This window comes from Microtus ochrogaster, chromosome 5, assembly GCF_000317375.1.
Source record: "Microtus ochrogaster isolate Prairie Vole_2 chromosome 5, MicOch1.0, whole genome shotgun sequence".
NCBI lineage: Eukaryota > Metazoa > Chordata > Mammalia > Rodentia > Cricetidae > Microtus > Microtus ochrogaster.
This window is the reverse complement of record NC_022012.1, coordinates 19,770,787-19,787,270: the sequence shown is the minus strand read 5'-3', so window position 1 is coordinate 19,787,270 and position 16,484 is coordinate 19,770,787. Positions and strand designations below refer to the sequence as shown.

General features: G+C 47.0%; 1 protein-coding gene across 1 annotated transcript in view; it reads right to left on the bottom strand.

The window, feature by feature from the left end:
- Nucleotides 1-4,352: 4,352 nt before the first annotated feature.
- Eepd1 (endonuclease/exonuclease/phosphatase family domain containing 1) overlaps nt 4,353-16,484 on the bottom strand; it is a 112,995-nt gene continuing 100,863 nt past the window's right edge. The window contains exons 6-8 of the mRNA XM_005346963.3: nt 14,092-14,230; nt 8,563-8,757; nt 4,353-6,252 (exon numbers count right to left, since the gene is read on the bottom strand). Of these exons, the coding sequence (XP_005347020.1) occupies nt 6,053-6,252; nt 8,563-8,757; nt 14,092-14,230 (534 nt within the window). The 3' untranslated portion in view covers nt 4,353-6,052. The remainder of the gene's footprint in view (nt 6,253-8,562; nt 8,758-14,091; nt 14,231-16,484) is intronic.

The following is a 16,484-nucleotide window of genomic DNA, read 5'->3' as shown; positions in this document are numbered from 1 at the left end:
CTCAGAAGACAAGGAAGACACACCCAAGAGCGTGGGTGCAGACATCTCAAAGGGATTTGTACTTTGTTGTCTTTATCACAGTTAGGATGTGGGTAGTTTCTACAGCTCATTGTGTTGCTAAGCGATTCAAATGAGATCACAGGGTGGCTTCCTGGGGTATAGCTGACAATATTAAATGAATAGGGAAAACTTTAGCATCTAAGGACGCAGGCATTGCCGGAGTTGTAGGATATGTGGGTTTGACTCCTGCTTGGCTCACCAAAATGGTTACTGGAGTTTTTCAGGTCAGAGTCTGGGCCCTGGAAGTCCTAACCACATGGGCTTGACAACTGCCTTCAATGGGCCTCTTACAGAAGCAAAGTGATAGCAAAAAAAGAAAAAAAGAAAAGAAAAAGAAAAAAGAAGATAATGTGGTAACACTGGGAACAAAGGAACAAAGAAGTCTAGTGATCTTTCTTACCCTAGCGCATTTTCAGGGTCCTAACATGAGGTTTAAGTAGAGGGGAAGGGGTATTCACAAGTAAGGTGGCCCAGCTAAGGTGTGGTCCTGTTATTGTCTCCACTTCAATCTCCACAACCTGGCATGCCCTGTAAATCGTTTCCCAAGAGGAAAGCTTCCCAGTGGGCTGGCACCAGACTTCAGTCTTTTCCTCCTCCTGGTATGAGATTTCTGGGGAATTTCCAATTCTGAAGAGTCCATTGTTTCAATAATCCAATAATCCCCTTCCCCCAGTAAAAGAGGCAAAGGCATCTCCTTAGATTGTCTTCATTCTTGGTAGAATGCTTACGTGAGCAACATGGCAGGTAGGATATTTTCATTTTTTAAGAAAAAGGGTAATAGTTTTGTTGAGCTTCTCAGAAAATACTTAGGAGAGTTAGGGCCCTACTCAAGGTCATAGGTCATACACACTCATATCTTAAAACTGACTTATTGCTATGTTGACATTTCAATTATTAAATACTTCTTTTATGTTGGTAGCCTTCATAGTAAATGTTAATTGTGCAGGAATCCTTGATTCTCACTGAAGATGCTTCAATGAGATTAAAGAGAGGGGGGCTCCTTTCCTGGCCTGGGACTCAGTAGTTTTCTGTCTTTCCATCCTTCCCTGCCTATGCACAAGAGGAGAAACAGGCCCAATTCAAAGGAACTCAAAAAAAGTGTGTCTGAAGGGCACCGATTGCTTTTGCTTTCCTTTGGATCCCTAGGGAGAGAACCATCTCAGGGGCCAGAAGGGAATCTGATTGTCCTTAGTCATTCTTCCTTGGTTTCTTGACAGAATAAGTTCTGACTAGAGCCAGCAGCGTGGTTGTGGTTGCAGGCTGCAAAGTGCCTCCTAACAGAAGTGAAGCTGGCTCCACTCTCCCGATAACAGGCAGGGAGAGCATAGTCCACTGAGATGTACCAATAATGGGGGAGTTGGAAAACTCTGGAGGCTTCCACTGGGTGCTTGCTGACTTTAAGAGCTACTCTAGTACCTAATAGCTTTACTTCCAAAAACTTGGGTTAGTGTCCAAAGACCCCCATTTGCTTCTCCCTTGAAATCCTTCACAGGTAGGCTTCTCTGACTCTCTTGGCAGTGCTGGAAGGCACAGAAAGAAAATAACCAGAAGGACAGGAGGAAACCAAATGGTGTAATTATAGACAAAGTTGAGGCTGAACTGGGAGAACACCAGAGAGAACAAGGCTTAGAAGGAGTCAGTTCAAGGGAAAGCAGATCAGTTCTATACTGGGGGATATAGTGTAATGAGAGAGAGAGAGAGAGAGAGAGAGAGAGAAGGGGAGGGAGATGGAAGAGGAAGAGGAAGGGGAAAAGAGAGGAAGGAAGGGAGGGAGAGAGAATTCCAAGTCTCTCTCTCTCTCTCTCTCTCTCTCTCTCTCTCTCTCTCTCTCACACACACACACACACACACACACACACACACACACCAAAAAGAAAGGAAGGAAAGAAAAAAATGTCAAATGCATTTGGCTGGGAGAAAAGGTTACTTTGAAAATTTCTTTTCTGTATGATTCCAAATCTATGAAGCTGGCAAAGGTAAAACTGTGAAGCTACAAGGTGTGTGTGCTGGCTGCTCTTATGCCACCTCGACACAAACTAGAGTTATCTGAAGGGAGGGAACCTCAATTGAGAAATGCCTCCTTAAGATCCCACTGTAAGGTGTTTTCATAATTAGTGACTGATGGGGGTGGGGGAAGACCATCCCTGGGCTGGTGGTCCTGGGTCCTATAAGAAAGCAGGCTGAGCAATCCATGGGAAGCAGGCCAGTAAGCAGCACCCCTCCATGGCCTCTGCATCAGCTCCTGCCTCCAGGATCCCGCCCTGTGTGAGTTCCTGCCCTGACCTCCTTCGATGATTATGATGATGAATAGCACTGTAGAAGTGCAAGCCAAATTAACCCTTTCCTCCCCCAACATGCTTTTGGGTCATGGTGTTTCCTTACAGCAATAGAAACCCTAAGACAGCATGGAAAAGTATTGTTTGTGAAGCTGTAATGTGCTATGTGCCATGTTACAAATGGTCCCACTTACCGTTTGACTTAGGGGTTGACTTAGGATGGTCTAAGAATGATTCGCATTTGGTAGAAATGGGAGGGGGTGCTCTACCTTCAGCTTCCTCCTGCTGAAATGTGATGGCTTGATGGGGATCTGATGGAGTTGATGGCAGTCCCATCTCGCTTCAGCTCCTCCTTCCGAGCTCCGGAGCACCCACTTCTCCCTCACACCAAGTGCATCTCCTCCTCCAGTTCCCCCCGTCCCCCCCCCGGTTACTTTGCCTCACAAGAACTAAAGTCCTGGCAGACAAACATCTTAAGACAAAGAACCAACTCCTGCTCCCACTCCTGCCAGGCAACAGAGAGAGTGTGCTGCACAAAGCTCTGGATGGGGACCCTGAGAAAGGGCCCAAGGAAACCACGGCCAGACTAAGACAATTGGGACCGCTGCAGGGGAAGTGTAGTCACCACCCTCCCTGCTTTCCTTCAGAGCGTTGAGATCACAGTGAGTGCTCGAGAACCAGGTTTCGGGTCTTTACTCTGTTCTTCCCACTGTGTTATGCTTCTTACTTGCTTTCAGGACTGTAGGCCTTGGGCTGTTTTTCTGGGATGTGTCCCTGAGCCTGGTCTGTTGGGATGTTTTAGACTTTGGCCTGCATTCTGGTATCAGAAACAATGCTTTGAAATTTGAGTTGCCAGTGATACACATCTAGTCCTCTCAGTGAGGCTGGCAGGCCTAGCCCATTGTAGGTCATGCCACTCTGGGCTGGTGGTCCTGGTACTGTAAAAAAGCAGGCTGAGCAAGCTATGAGGAGCAAGCCAGGAGGTGGCCCTCTTCCATGCTGTCTGCACCAGTTCCTGACTCCAGGTTCCCGCCATTTTTTTTTTGAGTTCCAGGCCTGACTTCTTTCAGTGAAGGACTACGACCTAAAAGTAGTATGCTGAAATAAACCCTTTCTCCTCCAAGTTGCTTTTGGTTATGATGTTTTACGACTCTAACTAAGATGACAGCTATTCCTACCTGTTATATCTGGAGCTTAACTGGAGAATAATCTCACAGTACATTGAGGAGAATCTGTATGCTTGTCATAGGCATGGGGTGCACAACAGAGTGGATCCAAGGTGAACAGTGGACTTTAGTAATGTGTCAGCATTGGCACAGCAATTGAAACAAATTGCCCTATGTAAATCATGTCAATAAGAAATTGGGGATGCTATTAAACTGTCTTTTATGTCAGTTTTCCTATATCACAAAAATAGCTCTTAAAATTGAAGGTTACTAATTTTTTAAAAAGCAGAACAAAAAAGTCCAAATCAGAACCAAAACCAAGAGGGCCTAGAATAAAAGCAATGGCCTGCGGGCCCTGCTCCTGGGGGTCTGATGTCAGAAGCAAAGAAAGCAATGATGTGGCTGCAGGCCAGCGGCTATCACTTCAAGCCTGTGGTTAACAGTCATGACATGGTCAATGCTACTCTGAAATCACAGCACTATGATTGCTTACGCAAGGCCCTCACAAGATGGGACACACGAGCACTCCCTAGCGAGGGTTCACAAGCTACACAAGGCAGCGCACAAGGGACTCGCTCAGAGGTGACACATAAAACCTCAAAGATAAAGGCTTTTCTTCAGTGGTGTAGCTGCTTCTAAGTCCCCCATGCTCCTGTAAGTAAATTCAAGTTCCTCATTCACCAAGCTAGACTTGGGCCTGTTGGTGGTGAGCACGCATTGTTCACAGGTCTCCAGACAAAGCTGACAAGACAGGAATAAAGACACAACTGCTCAGTGACAGGGACAGGTTCTCGGTCTTGGGTCACACTGCACTTGGTGTAGAAAAGATAATACACCCTTAGTCCACAGGAAATGGGAATGACCTAGAGAATGTAAGACTAAGATTTATGCTTTATTTTTATTACTTTACATACATGTTAAGTGTAGAGTTGACATTGTGAGTGGGTTTTAGATCCAGAGAATCCTGGGTTTGAATCCACTTATTTACTTACTAGTTGAGTAACTGTCAGGAGCTGTGAAATGGGCAATATAACCCTGGAGTCACTGTAACTGTTGTACGACGTAAGGCAAACAGGCTCAGGCTCAGAGAAGGGTGTTATGGGATATTCTGACCGCATTCTGATGCTTTTGAGACTGGCAATAAAGTTTGCTCTGAATCAGAGAGAGGAACGAGCTGACCAAAATCAGTCATTGAAGGACTGAGGAAAGAGAGACACAGGAAGTGGTAGGGCGGGACTTAGAGAGAGCCTTGGCCTTTTGGAATCAAGGAACAGGAGAGAGAGAAGGTCATTGGTTGCTTCTCCGCCACCTCTAATCATTCAGATTCTTACCCCAATAAAAACCCCAAGATTTTATTGATAAAGAATAATTAGGTAAATACTTAATAAGGGGGCCTCAGAGAAGTTCACTTATTCTTGCTTGCCTTATTCTCGTTTAGCCTCCTGCACACCCTCAATCGGCAATCATTCCCTAATATCCATAGGGAACTGGTTCTCAGACTCTTTTTTTCTCAAGCACAAAGTCTCAAGATACTCAAGTCCCTTACACGGGGTACAGTATTTGCATATTGCCTTCTCACACCTTCTCACACGGTAAACCATCCAAACAATATGAAGACCTCCAAGACAATTTAAATCCTATAAAATGGTTAGGCTGTATCATTTAGGGAATGATGACAAGGAACTGTATTTGTTCAGCACAGTCACAATTTAAAGATACGTTTTCCTCTGTGGTTGCTGGTTCTATAGTGCAGAATCTGCTGATACAAAGGTCGGGTCAGAATCAGCAGAGGAAAAGCTCTGACTAAGGACACGGTGGAAAGTGGGAGGAAATGGGTGTTTCTGATAGGATTCTTGTCCCACACTAAAGCTAAGTGGCCCTCCCAGGAAATCTGATGAAGTATAGATGAGGAGAAGCTGGGAGGGAGGAGATAATGAGGATGATTGGCATGTCAAAGTAGGGTCTCAGGTAGGGATATAAAGGGACAGGGTAGAAGAAGGCATTTGGGAGTGGGTGGCCATGGCCCACAGGGAGGATGGATTAAAGTGACAGAGCAAGGCACCCAGCCCATACTCTTACTGCAGCCAGTCAGAATAATGTTTATTAATTATTTTTTTTCAAAACAAAACTAAAAATCTTTGAGAAGTGCTTTCATCACAGTTAAAAGCTTCCTGGACCTGGTAGGCAGAACATGGCATCCCCGTGAGACAGAACTGATAGCCATCGCCCCGCCTCCACTCCACCTCCGTTGCTGTTCTCATGCCACCATGCAATGCAGCTGGCAACGCCACCCCTGTCCCAAGCCAGAACTCAGCTGCCCAGCCTCAAGACGTTGCCGTTCCAGCCAGCTTCGCCCTGGTGCCTGGAATAGCCAGCACCTGACAGGCTCCCCTCAGGAGAGGTTCTAAAGTATTCACAAAGTAGGCAGTGGCCCAGGGACCAGACCAAGGTCCTCAGAATGATGACTCAAAGGCCCTAGATCTTCTCACCCTGTAGTGCCAAGCTCCTTCCTTTGCCCTCCTGAGTCAGAGGGTGAAAGCGGTGATGTCATCATCGCTCGTGCTTGATGTTGGCCTCACTTCGCTCTAAGGTGACTCCATTGCCATTCCTGGGGACTTCCTTCTTGCTCCAGTCCTTCTCCATATACAGCTCAGCGAGGATAGGACAGTGCTCAGAAGCGACTCCACCCCAGGACCAGTTATCTGGAATCCATGGGTTTGTGAGACCCTCTCTCACAACAGCCCAGTGACCTGGAGAGAGAGAGGAGACCAAGAATTAGGACAAGGGCTGATCAGCCTGCTCCTCTGTAAGTCGAGGTGCCCTGGTGGCCTTCCTTGGTAAGCTGGCCTGCACAAATGAAAGCCCAGGGCCAATTTTATCTTACTCTTCACACAACATAGAAGATGGCAGTTTTCTCGCATAGGCATTGAACACACTCAGAAACCAGGCCCCTTGTCTAGTCAAACAGTGTGCAGGAGGACCTATTCCTTGTTCACACCTGACACTAATATGGAAAACAAAACTAAGTGACTTTTTTTTACCATTATTTTTGTTAATATTTTAGCTTATTGATAACATTTCTATGCATATATACAATGTGTCTTATTCATATCTATCCCACTCTCCCCAAACCCACTGATCCCCCAAATACATCTCCCTCCCAACATCATGCCCTTGTTTTTTTTTTTATTATAAACTGAGTTGAATTAGTATTTTTAATTAATTTTTTTCAGTGCTAGGGATTAAATCTAGGGCCTCCCATATACTAAGTAAGTACTCCTCTGCTAACAACAAATGAGTATTTGACGGAGCCAACTGAAGACTTGCTTCACAAAGCAAACAATCACTCAAGAGGGTCTAGAGGGACAACTTCTTCCTAGAGAAAGAATGGAAAGAGAAACTTAGAGTAGTTGCTGAAAAGCAATGCTACCTTTGAAGTAAAGACAGAAATACATGAGCTAGAATCATATACGAAAACAACAAAACAATTACAAGGCACTGTTGCAGTCCTCTGTGATACGTGATGTCAGGGTTAATGTAAGATCTGAAGGGCCTGGGTACCATATCTGACAGCTGTAGTGGGGGACCTTGTCCCTATACCTCAGCTTACACACCTTGAGGTGGGGGTGGGAGCAGAGGAAAGGATGGTTCAGATTCACTATTCCTAATAGATACGCTTCCTACAAGAGTCCTCCAGGGAATCTAGTAGGCCCTGGCCTCCAAAGCACCTCTGTAAACTACATCCTGCCTCAGATCAGACAGCCAATGCCCACTGGAGCCCAGTAGGAGACCGGTGTCCAGAGAGAAGAAAGTGCAGGCCACACAGTCATCCACACTGAAAATTGTAAATTCCAAGGAGCTGGGCCCTGACTGTGTGGTAGTGCGCGTTGCAGTGGAACCTAGGAACTGCTTCTTTTCCTGTTTAAGTCCCTCACTGAGGTACAAGACGCCTTACACTGGGGTTCTGCAAAGTGTCAGGAGAGGCTGAGAAGGCCATGCTTGTCTGTCATCAAAGACCCCACCCCCTGCAGGTCAGGGGATGGTGCTCGGCATTCTGAGCCTCTGAAGGCCCTATGGCCCCTTCCATCTGCAGCAGCACCCTTTCCCACTGAAGAACCTACCGTTCTTCCATAAGTTAGCTGTCTCCCGGCTCTGGGGGTCACAGTCTGAGGAATGGCGGCATATCCACTATGCTCTGTTCCTTGTGGAGCTCTGAGCCTTTCTCCCAGCCTGCTGTGATACTATGTGTTCTGATTTCGTTCCTAACTGTTCCATAAAGCTCATGTGTTGTGGACTTGGTCCCCAGACGACGGGAGTAGTGGGAGCTGGCAGAAGTTTGAGGGGTGGGGAAAATTAAGCCACTGAACTCGAGCCCCTCCCTGGATTCTTTCCTTTCCTTTCTGGCTGCTTTAGGAGGTGATGAGGGGAGGGGGCAGGTGAAAGAATGGCTCGAAGTCATGATTCCTGACACAGGTACCTTCCACCAGTGCACACAAATCTCAACCACAATGTGCTACCTCACCAGAGGACTAAAAGCAGCCGTGCCCAGCGACCACGGATGGAAGCCTTTGAGACTGGGAGTCACCGTAAACCTTTCTTCCTTATACACTGGTTATCTTGGGTATATTTGTCACAGTGACAGAAACACTAACAGTGACATGTCTCCTCGCCCCTGAAAATATAGTATACCTCATTCCACAGCATTTGAATAGTTGACGGTGTTTATTGAATGACTAAGCATAGTTATCATCTAGGTAAGTTATCAGTTCATCTCTGAATCATGACCCCGATGGCCTTCAGAGGTGACTACAGCCGGGTTTCCCTGTAAAGTGCTTACACGAACTAATGGTTACCTTTAAATTACTTATTGCTTGTCACTTGCCCTTCCCTCTTGGATGTGTCTCTGACCAAGCAATGACAGTGTTTCTTTTACCATAACCCTGTAAGTATCTGGGGAAGAGGGAAGACAGTATTGGTCACCTCAGATGCTTATAGGTCCACAGCCCACTAGTGAACAGAGACGGCATGGGGTGGCAGAATGCGGGGGACACTTCCCCTACCTGTGAACACTTTCTTTAAGCTTTTGCTGATCCAGATGTTGTCCACTGATTTGGAGCCTTGGGGATTCCTGGTGCTGATGTTGGTGAAGGTGTGAGCCGGGACCAAGTGGTGGAATTTTTCTCTCCTTAGGATATCGTAGTCACTGCTATCTGGCCCTTGGCCAAAATCCCCTAAAATAACAACATCCTTTTCTCCTGGGAATGGAAGAAAGAAAATCAACAGGTAAATAGCAGGTAGGAAGCAAAATCTCAGAGTGGCCCTGGCCACTTGAGGGGACGGGGACACCTTGGCTTGGCCACTCAGGGTTGGGGCCACAGATCTAGTTTTTATTCTCCTGTTATTTTTGTGTACCCACTAATTTTAAGCATAGGATAATTTGAAAATGAGGGGAACACCCCATTGAGTCTTCAGGCCCTTCACTTACAGTGGGAAAAGGCCTTGCTCAGATATCTAAGCAAGGTTCAGCAAACCTTGACTGAACACCTCCTCAGAGTCTGCCTGTGTGGGAGTCAGGGATGAAGGAAACATAATACCTGCCCTCTAGGACCTCAGACTCTAAGAGACAGACAGGGGAGGAGACCGCCAGGAGCGAGTGTAGGTTCAAAACCAGAAACAGGTACTGAGGGCAAGTGGCACAAGGAGGGTACCCAGGGTGGTTTCTGGCAGGTGGTAGCTCTGGTCTTAGAGGATGCACAGAAGCTGTCTGGACAATAGGCATGGGAGGAATGTATTTGGGAGCTAGGGGTAATGAAGCAGTCCGGTTTCTGGGGGTGTATGGTAAATCCTGGAGTAGCCGGATGCTTCCAGCATGAAGGTTTAAGAAGCCAAATGTGGGCTAAAGCTGCCTGCTGTCAAGCCTCGTGACCTGAGTTTAATGTCCATAAGTCACATAGTGGAAGGACAGAACCAACTCCTGTAAGTTGTATTCTGACCTCCACGCAAGAGAGGCAGGTGGCTGCTACTCTCTGATTGGTAGGTATGTTTTCTCTACCTGGGCATCAGGTCAGAACAATGAAAGAACAGGGGAAAGGCTGGGTGTCTTCCCCTTACTCAGTGAGCAACTCAGGGCATCCACTGCCCAAGGCGATGCACACAGTTTACTATCCTCCTGTTCTAGGCCATTTCTTAGATTTCCCCCGAAATTCACTGCTGTGAGTAACACTGACGTGAGAAATTCACCCAAGCATGTGTTGCTGCTTTCTGTTCTTAGTACAGAGGACCAGTTAAAAGTGTGGTCATTGTTCATATTCCAGATGCTGCCAGCCTCATTGCCAGAGGCCATTCCCATGTCAACCCCGCAATGTGCAGAACGTCTCTCTGTAGTCCCACCAACAGCAAGCATTATCACTCAACCATTTGGTCGGTCTTCTTTCTACGCACAGAGAAATAAGATGTGTTCCATGGTCTCAAGGATGGGGTACCTACACAAACTATTTAGAAATCTGCACACGAATTTACCAATTCATCCAAGCGTTTGTTTACATGAGCATGAATGCCTGATTAATTATTTTAAACCTTGAGTGATAATTCAGCACTGTGATTATTTACTTTGTTATTCCATTTGTTTTTTTCCAGCAAGGAGCTTTTAGTTTTTCTCCCCATGTTGTTTTTGGTTCAAGTGCATTCATTCTTCATGACCTGCCAAAATGCTGCAGTATCTCTTCTAGCCCAGCCCTACAGTTAGCCAGTTCTTCAAGGAACCCTACCTCCCTGACCTGAAGGTGTGTTCGAAACTAAGAGCCGGTGCTGCGCAGACTCTTCTCCCCTCTGGTACTAATGATTCACTAGCTGATTGCAGAAACTCTGCAATCATTAAAGAATAGTGACCCTCAGTCACATAGAGATGCATTTCAAACCTTGCTACAGTGACGATGATGCCAAGGAAATGTTCACCTACATTTCTGGTTTTAATTCCCTCTCCTTCTCTCTATCTCCCTCTTCCTCTCTCTCCCTCTCCCCCCTCTCTCTTTGCAGGGTCTTGCTGTGTAGTTCAGAATGGACTAGAACTCATGATTATCCACAGTTGGGATGATAAGCATGGACCACAGTTTCGTTTCCTCTTTCTTTCTGTTTTACATACAGGAGATTGACTACAGTATGCTCCAGGCAAGGAGTCTATCTAGTCCTCTCCTTGCTTATTACTTTGAGACAAAGTAATAACAAAGTTGCCCAAGATGGCCTTGATCACCCTGTAATCCAGGCAGGCCTTGGATATGCATTGCCCTGTCTCGGCTTCCCACACTGGCTAGCAGAGTGGCTAAGCAGATCAACTCTACAGAGTAGCATTTCAGTGAACACTGCTTCCTATCCCTGTCCTAGAAGAAAGCAGCTGGATGACTCTGGGCACTGCCACCCTCTCAGCATTTCCTGATGGTTGCTGTTGGGTGTGGAAGACCCAAGTTCCCATGAATGCCTGGCACAGGATCTTCCAAGCAGTATGAGCCTCCTTCCTGTTGCCCCGAGCCACACTAACAAGGGTCTCCCAGAGAAGCAGCAGCAGAAATGACTTCCTTGTGTATAAGGGAGAGGGCAGGGGCCGAATGGAGGGGCTGTCTCTTTGAAGTATTTTAGACGTTTCTCTCACAGCCTGCAGGAAATGGAATGATTATGAAGTATTTCCCACGTAATGTTCGTAGGAATTCAGAAAGAACAATGGCCACCAGCCAGGCTCTGCCAGATTCCCAGGGACAGGGCTGACCCTTGTGGGGAGTTCACTGTAGGGGGGGTCACGGGCCGTAGGTAATGAGGTTTCTGATATTCTCTGTGACAGGCACTTTAGAGAAAGCAATCCATAAACAAAATAGCATACCCAGCCCTCCAGCAAATTCCTTTTCTTCGGTACGAGCATGCAGTATTAATAGCTGAAGGGAAAGACATCTAAAGTGAAATGACACAAAGGCCAGCAGGGGGCACCTGTGCGCTGCAAATGACGCCCTCCTCCAGCAGGACTCCATAGAAGTCTCTCCTGCGACTCCACTTCCTCTCATGTAGATCGCATGCACAGTACAAATCTGGGTGAGCCCGGGCTCTTTGGGGAAATCAATGCCAGTTTCTAACAGTAAAACCAACTTGAGAGTATTGCTGATAACAATCCATACATGACCAGGGTCAATGAGCCCTTGGTGACCAGGGTTACCAAGCCCTCCCTGACCACTCCTTGGATAGCAAATCATCTAAGTGCCACAGTTGCCATGAGACAGGCGAGACCACCTTCTCTTCTTTGCACGTAGAAAGCTCAGACTCTGAAAACTGAAAAATTTGCCCAAAGTCATGGAGGTGGCCCTCAAACCTAGAGTTTTTCACAAAGAGGAGGGAGGAAGAGGTCCAGGGCTGCTGTTCATCCTAACACACGAAGAACTCAGACCAGGGCCTGTTGCCCACAAGACAATGAACCGAGTGTGGTAGGAGGAAGACCTCTGAATAAAGGCAAAAGCTACCACATGGACTGGGTAGGGAAACCCAGCATTCTGGGAGACCGAGGCACACAATTCCATATAAATGAAGAAGGCTTTCAGTGGGGTGCAGACCTGAGTATTGGTGGGAAAACGCAACTCAGCGAGTGGGAGGAAGGCTGGTGTCGGGGTCGAGCAGCCAGCTCTGTGTAGTTTCGCACATGAACACAAAGGCTCCTTTTGAATGGGCACATCCATATTTCTCAGAACTTGTTCTTCTAGCTAAATGTGTGTCAGAGGTGACAAGGCAGCAGCTCTGCCCCTGAGAACGTGCAGCCACAGAAGCCCAAATTCTCCTCTCAGTCGCATGCCTGGGTGGGCTCCCTAGTCACCATTCCCTGAGTTCCTAGGAGGGGAGAAAGTGCTGGGCCAATTGCCCCAGAGAGTCCTGACTTAGAAAGGGCCAGTAACAATAAGTGAAACGGCTCTCCGCTTGAGGTGCACTCCTCCAGATGTGTGAGCAGGCACACTAGGAGACCCTGTCCTCAAGGCCTCTTAGCTTGAAAGCTAGTTCTGGAAAAGGACAAGCATGGGATCCCTGGTGCCAAGTGGGATTCACATTCTAGACAAAGGCAGAAAGGCCTGGAGTTTGCAAATCAGCTGCTCTTTCTTTCTGTGGAAAGGCTTTATCTCCCTTTGAACAGAACCCCGAGCTCATCGATTTTCCTTTGCTGCGGGCTGGAGGACTTCCTGAATTTGCTGGGTCACCAGTTAACATTTAACTTGGTATTAATGACAAATAGGGACGTGGGGGGTATGAGTCACTGTCCCTACCTGGATGTGTTAGAGCTGAGTCACGCTGTGGGTCAGTCAGCAGTCCCTTGGCAATGTGGAGCCTGCCTGAAATTCCCTGACCAAGTCCTGAGTTTTCCCTGAAGCCAGGGGGCAAATCGGAAAAATTATGAACAAGCATCTTTCTTTCTTGCATCTCTGAGACAGAGACGAATAGAAATGTCTGCCGATATGCACAGTCTCAAGCCATCCTTGGAATAGGTGAGAGAGTAGCTGTGAGTGAAGAGTTTCCCACACCACTACTTGTTGGATGGGGTGCCTTAGTTTGAACTGTTTGTTCAATTGTTTCTCAGCCCCAAGAGTCATCATCTAAGTAGAATATAATCAGAGCAGGTCCTGACTTAAAACATACACCTGCACCTTCATAGTCACAGTGCACAAAAGCAGAAGCAACGAAGAGCCTACCAACAGATGTGTGCATAAACAAGAAAACGTGGCACACATGGACAAGAGAATATTATCTAGCCACAAAAGGATGGAACGCCTACCACACAATACAACACACTAATCTGGAAAATATAAGCTAAGTGAGAAAAACCAGATAAAGGGAACAAAATATCATGTCCTTATACGAAGCATGTCAAATTCGCACACGCGGAAAGAGTATGATCAGGATTCAGTGGGGCCAGTTTCTGAAGGAAAATGACCGTGTTCTGGAGATGCGAGGTGGTGACAGATGCACAGTGGTGTGAATGCACTGAACTGCACACTTACCCATCATCATAATGGCAAGTTTTATGTCTGTTTTAAAATGCAGGTTATAACGGGACAGAAACATGTCTGTAGCTAAATATTTACCGAGTCTCCCACTGTGATGGGACAAGTTGATGGCAAGAAGTCTCGGAAGCTAGGGGAACAGTCAAGACTCAAGAATACGGGAGGCATCTCAAGGTCTCCAGATGCGATTCTTTCACCTCCCCACCTCCTGTTCCTCTTTCACAAGAGCTTGTGCAGATCTACAGGTGGTGCCCCCAGAGGAGTAGACCAGAATGTGTTGTCACAGGGGAGGAATATCACCACTTACATTTGCTCCTCCAGTTCTCTTTATCCAAGAGGCTGAGAGACCACATTGCTGACAATCTGACACCCGCTGGAGAGGCCCTCAACACAAAGGTGGCTTATGCGGAAAGGTCAGTCAGGCTCCACGAGAGCAGGGAGTGTGTTTGCCCCTGAGTCCATGACTGCTGGCAAGTGGCTGGGCTAAGAGGCCAGAGAGATGTCTGGAAAGAGGTACCACTGCCTGCCCTAAAGTGTTGCCCAGTCACAGAGAAAGAGAACCCCTACCTTTCAGAGTTTCCTGCAGAGTTAGTGCAAAGTTCAACAACCGGTGGCCATCGCCTTGATTCTTGCCTGGATTCTCAGCTCCTGGGAGGGCCAGGGCTGTCAGCTGAAGGTTCACCAGGGTCAGGTCGTTATTTCCCACCTAGATAGCAGGAAACGCAGCAAAAGGAAAAAGCTTATTCATGTTTCTTTTATCTTTTACACCCGATTCACAAATAGCTCCACGCACACAGTCGACAATGATAAACAGAAGCAAAGCTAGCTCGCACGCAGAGGAGGCAACCCGAGGTACTTCATTTTAAATTCCTGTTCTCTAAAACCCAGCACTAACACCCTTCCAGCCTGCTACCTCTGTTCCTTCAGATCTAAAAATCTTTGCATATCTAGAATTGTTCTGTTTTTTTGTAAACCTTTTGAGCAATCGCATGCAAGAAGGAGGTGTCTCTAGCATCTAAACGTTACAGATCCAAGGCTGTTATCCACAAGACTAGCCTGACGTTCCCCCACCCAGTCCTCTTGGTTCCTTTGGAACCAACTGTGTGCTAACATCCACTTTAACCTGATTTCCTCCGTGAAAACCAAACTTCACTAATTCTGGGCAGAAGATAAACCCAGAGACTGGGCCCCAAGGTGGCCCTTGTGGTCTTCAAGTGTGTACATATAAGGGCAGTTTATCTTCTGGGTGATCGTGACATTGCTCAGCTGCTCTGGGTTTAGCAATTCTGCCACTGCAACTGCCATGGCAACAAACACTAAACACTTCTGAGAAAGAATGAGTGTAGGGACCCCAAGAAGTGCAGAGGGCTGGTCTTGTCTTATAGATGCGCCCCCAGTTCACCATCATCACACCCAGGGCTCTACAACTGCTATTGCCACTGCCAGAGAAACACCTTAAGACTTGGCCTGGAAGGATACGCTCTCTGTGTGCCCCGCACCATTGGTCTTCCTTGATTCAGGATTTGAAGAAGAAGAAGTCAAGGGCTGGCCTGGGTGACTGCTTCACATGACTTGAAACCATCACTCCTGATGTCACAGTTAGTATAGTTTTTATTAGCCTTTTAAAAATAATTTACTGGGGCTGAAGAAATGGTTGAGGGGTTAGGACTACTGGCTGCTCTTCCAGAGGACCCAAATTCAATTCAGAGGACCCAAGTGGCAGCTCACAATTGTCTGTAACTCCAGTTCCAGGAGATCAGACACCTTCACACAGACATACAGACAATTCCCAGCACCCACGTGGCAGCTCACAATTGTCTGCAACTCCAGTTCCAGGAGATCGGACACCTTCACACAGACATACATACAGGCAAAAGCCCAAAGTACATGAAATAAAGTTAAAAATAAATCAATTAATTAAAAAATAAAAATACTTTGCCTTTTCATGTTAACTTAAAAGCAGTGTTTTCCAAGTTGTTTTTGTGAGGTGCTGGGCATGGTAGCTCACTCTGTATACCAGCACTTGGGAAGCTGAGGGGGCAGAATTGGGAGGCCACTATGCAGGCCACACAGGGAGACTCTTTCTCAAAAAATAATAATAGTACCAAAAAATATATACCAGCTTGCCTTTTAGCTACTTGAGCTGGTTGTGAGTGCTGATTCAGTAAACCAGGGTCAGAACAATTAGCACTTAAGTGTGGTGTTAGGTTTAAAGACAGTCCTGGCCAACTCATGTATCAGAACCACAGGTGCAGAAAGAACCTTGTCGATATAGCAGGAAGAGGGATGGAAGGAGCCATTGAGTACCACAACAGACACATCTGCGTGTGAGCATACACCAATCCCATAACCTCTGCAGCTATAAATGTGAGAGATGACGCATGGGCTTATACATCCCATGCCACAGGCTGTCCCCAAGCCCCACCCCCTGCTAGAGCTAAATGGTGCTGAGCTTAGAGTTGCTGGGGAGCAAGGGAAAGAAAGACTCTCAATGCCTAGTAGAGAACGGGCTTCCTGGGCTCTTGCAAAGGATCAAGCTGTCTGACTTGGAATTCACAGCTAAGTAGTGATGAGGTTCATTGCCTCTGTAGTGACCTCTGGCTTCCTCTCGTGTGTTGTCCAGCATCAAAGCATGTTGCTATTCAGAACTCTCCCCAGAGGCATGCAGGCCACAACAGGATGGCACTCAGATCTACCTGCCTAGCTGTTCTCAGACACAGCTGACAGGGCTCCTTCACGGGCAAGGATATGGCTGGAAATGCCAGTGACAGGTGTCCGTAAGCCCAGAACTCCTTCTAAGCTCTAATGGGCCCCTTCTTTCTGTCATCTAAACAATGAGACCTGAGGGGCAGCTGAAAAAGTGGGGCTCCTTAGAACAGCACCATTGCACACACTAACTAGTACCAGGCAGGTAGGGACACTGTATACACTAACTAGTACCAGGAAGGTAGCACCACTGC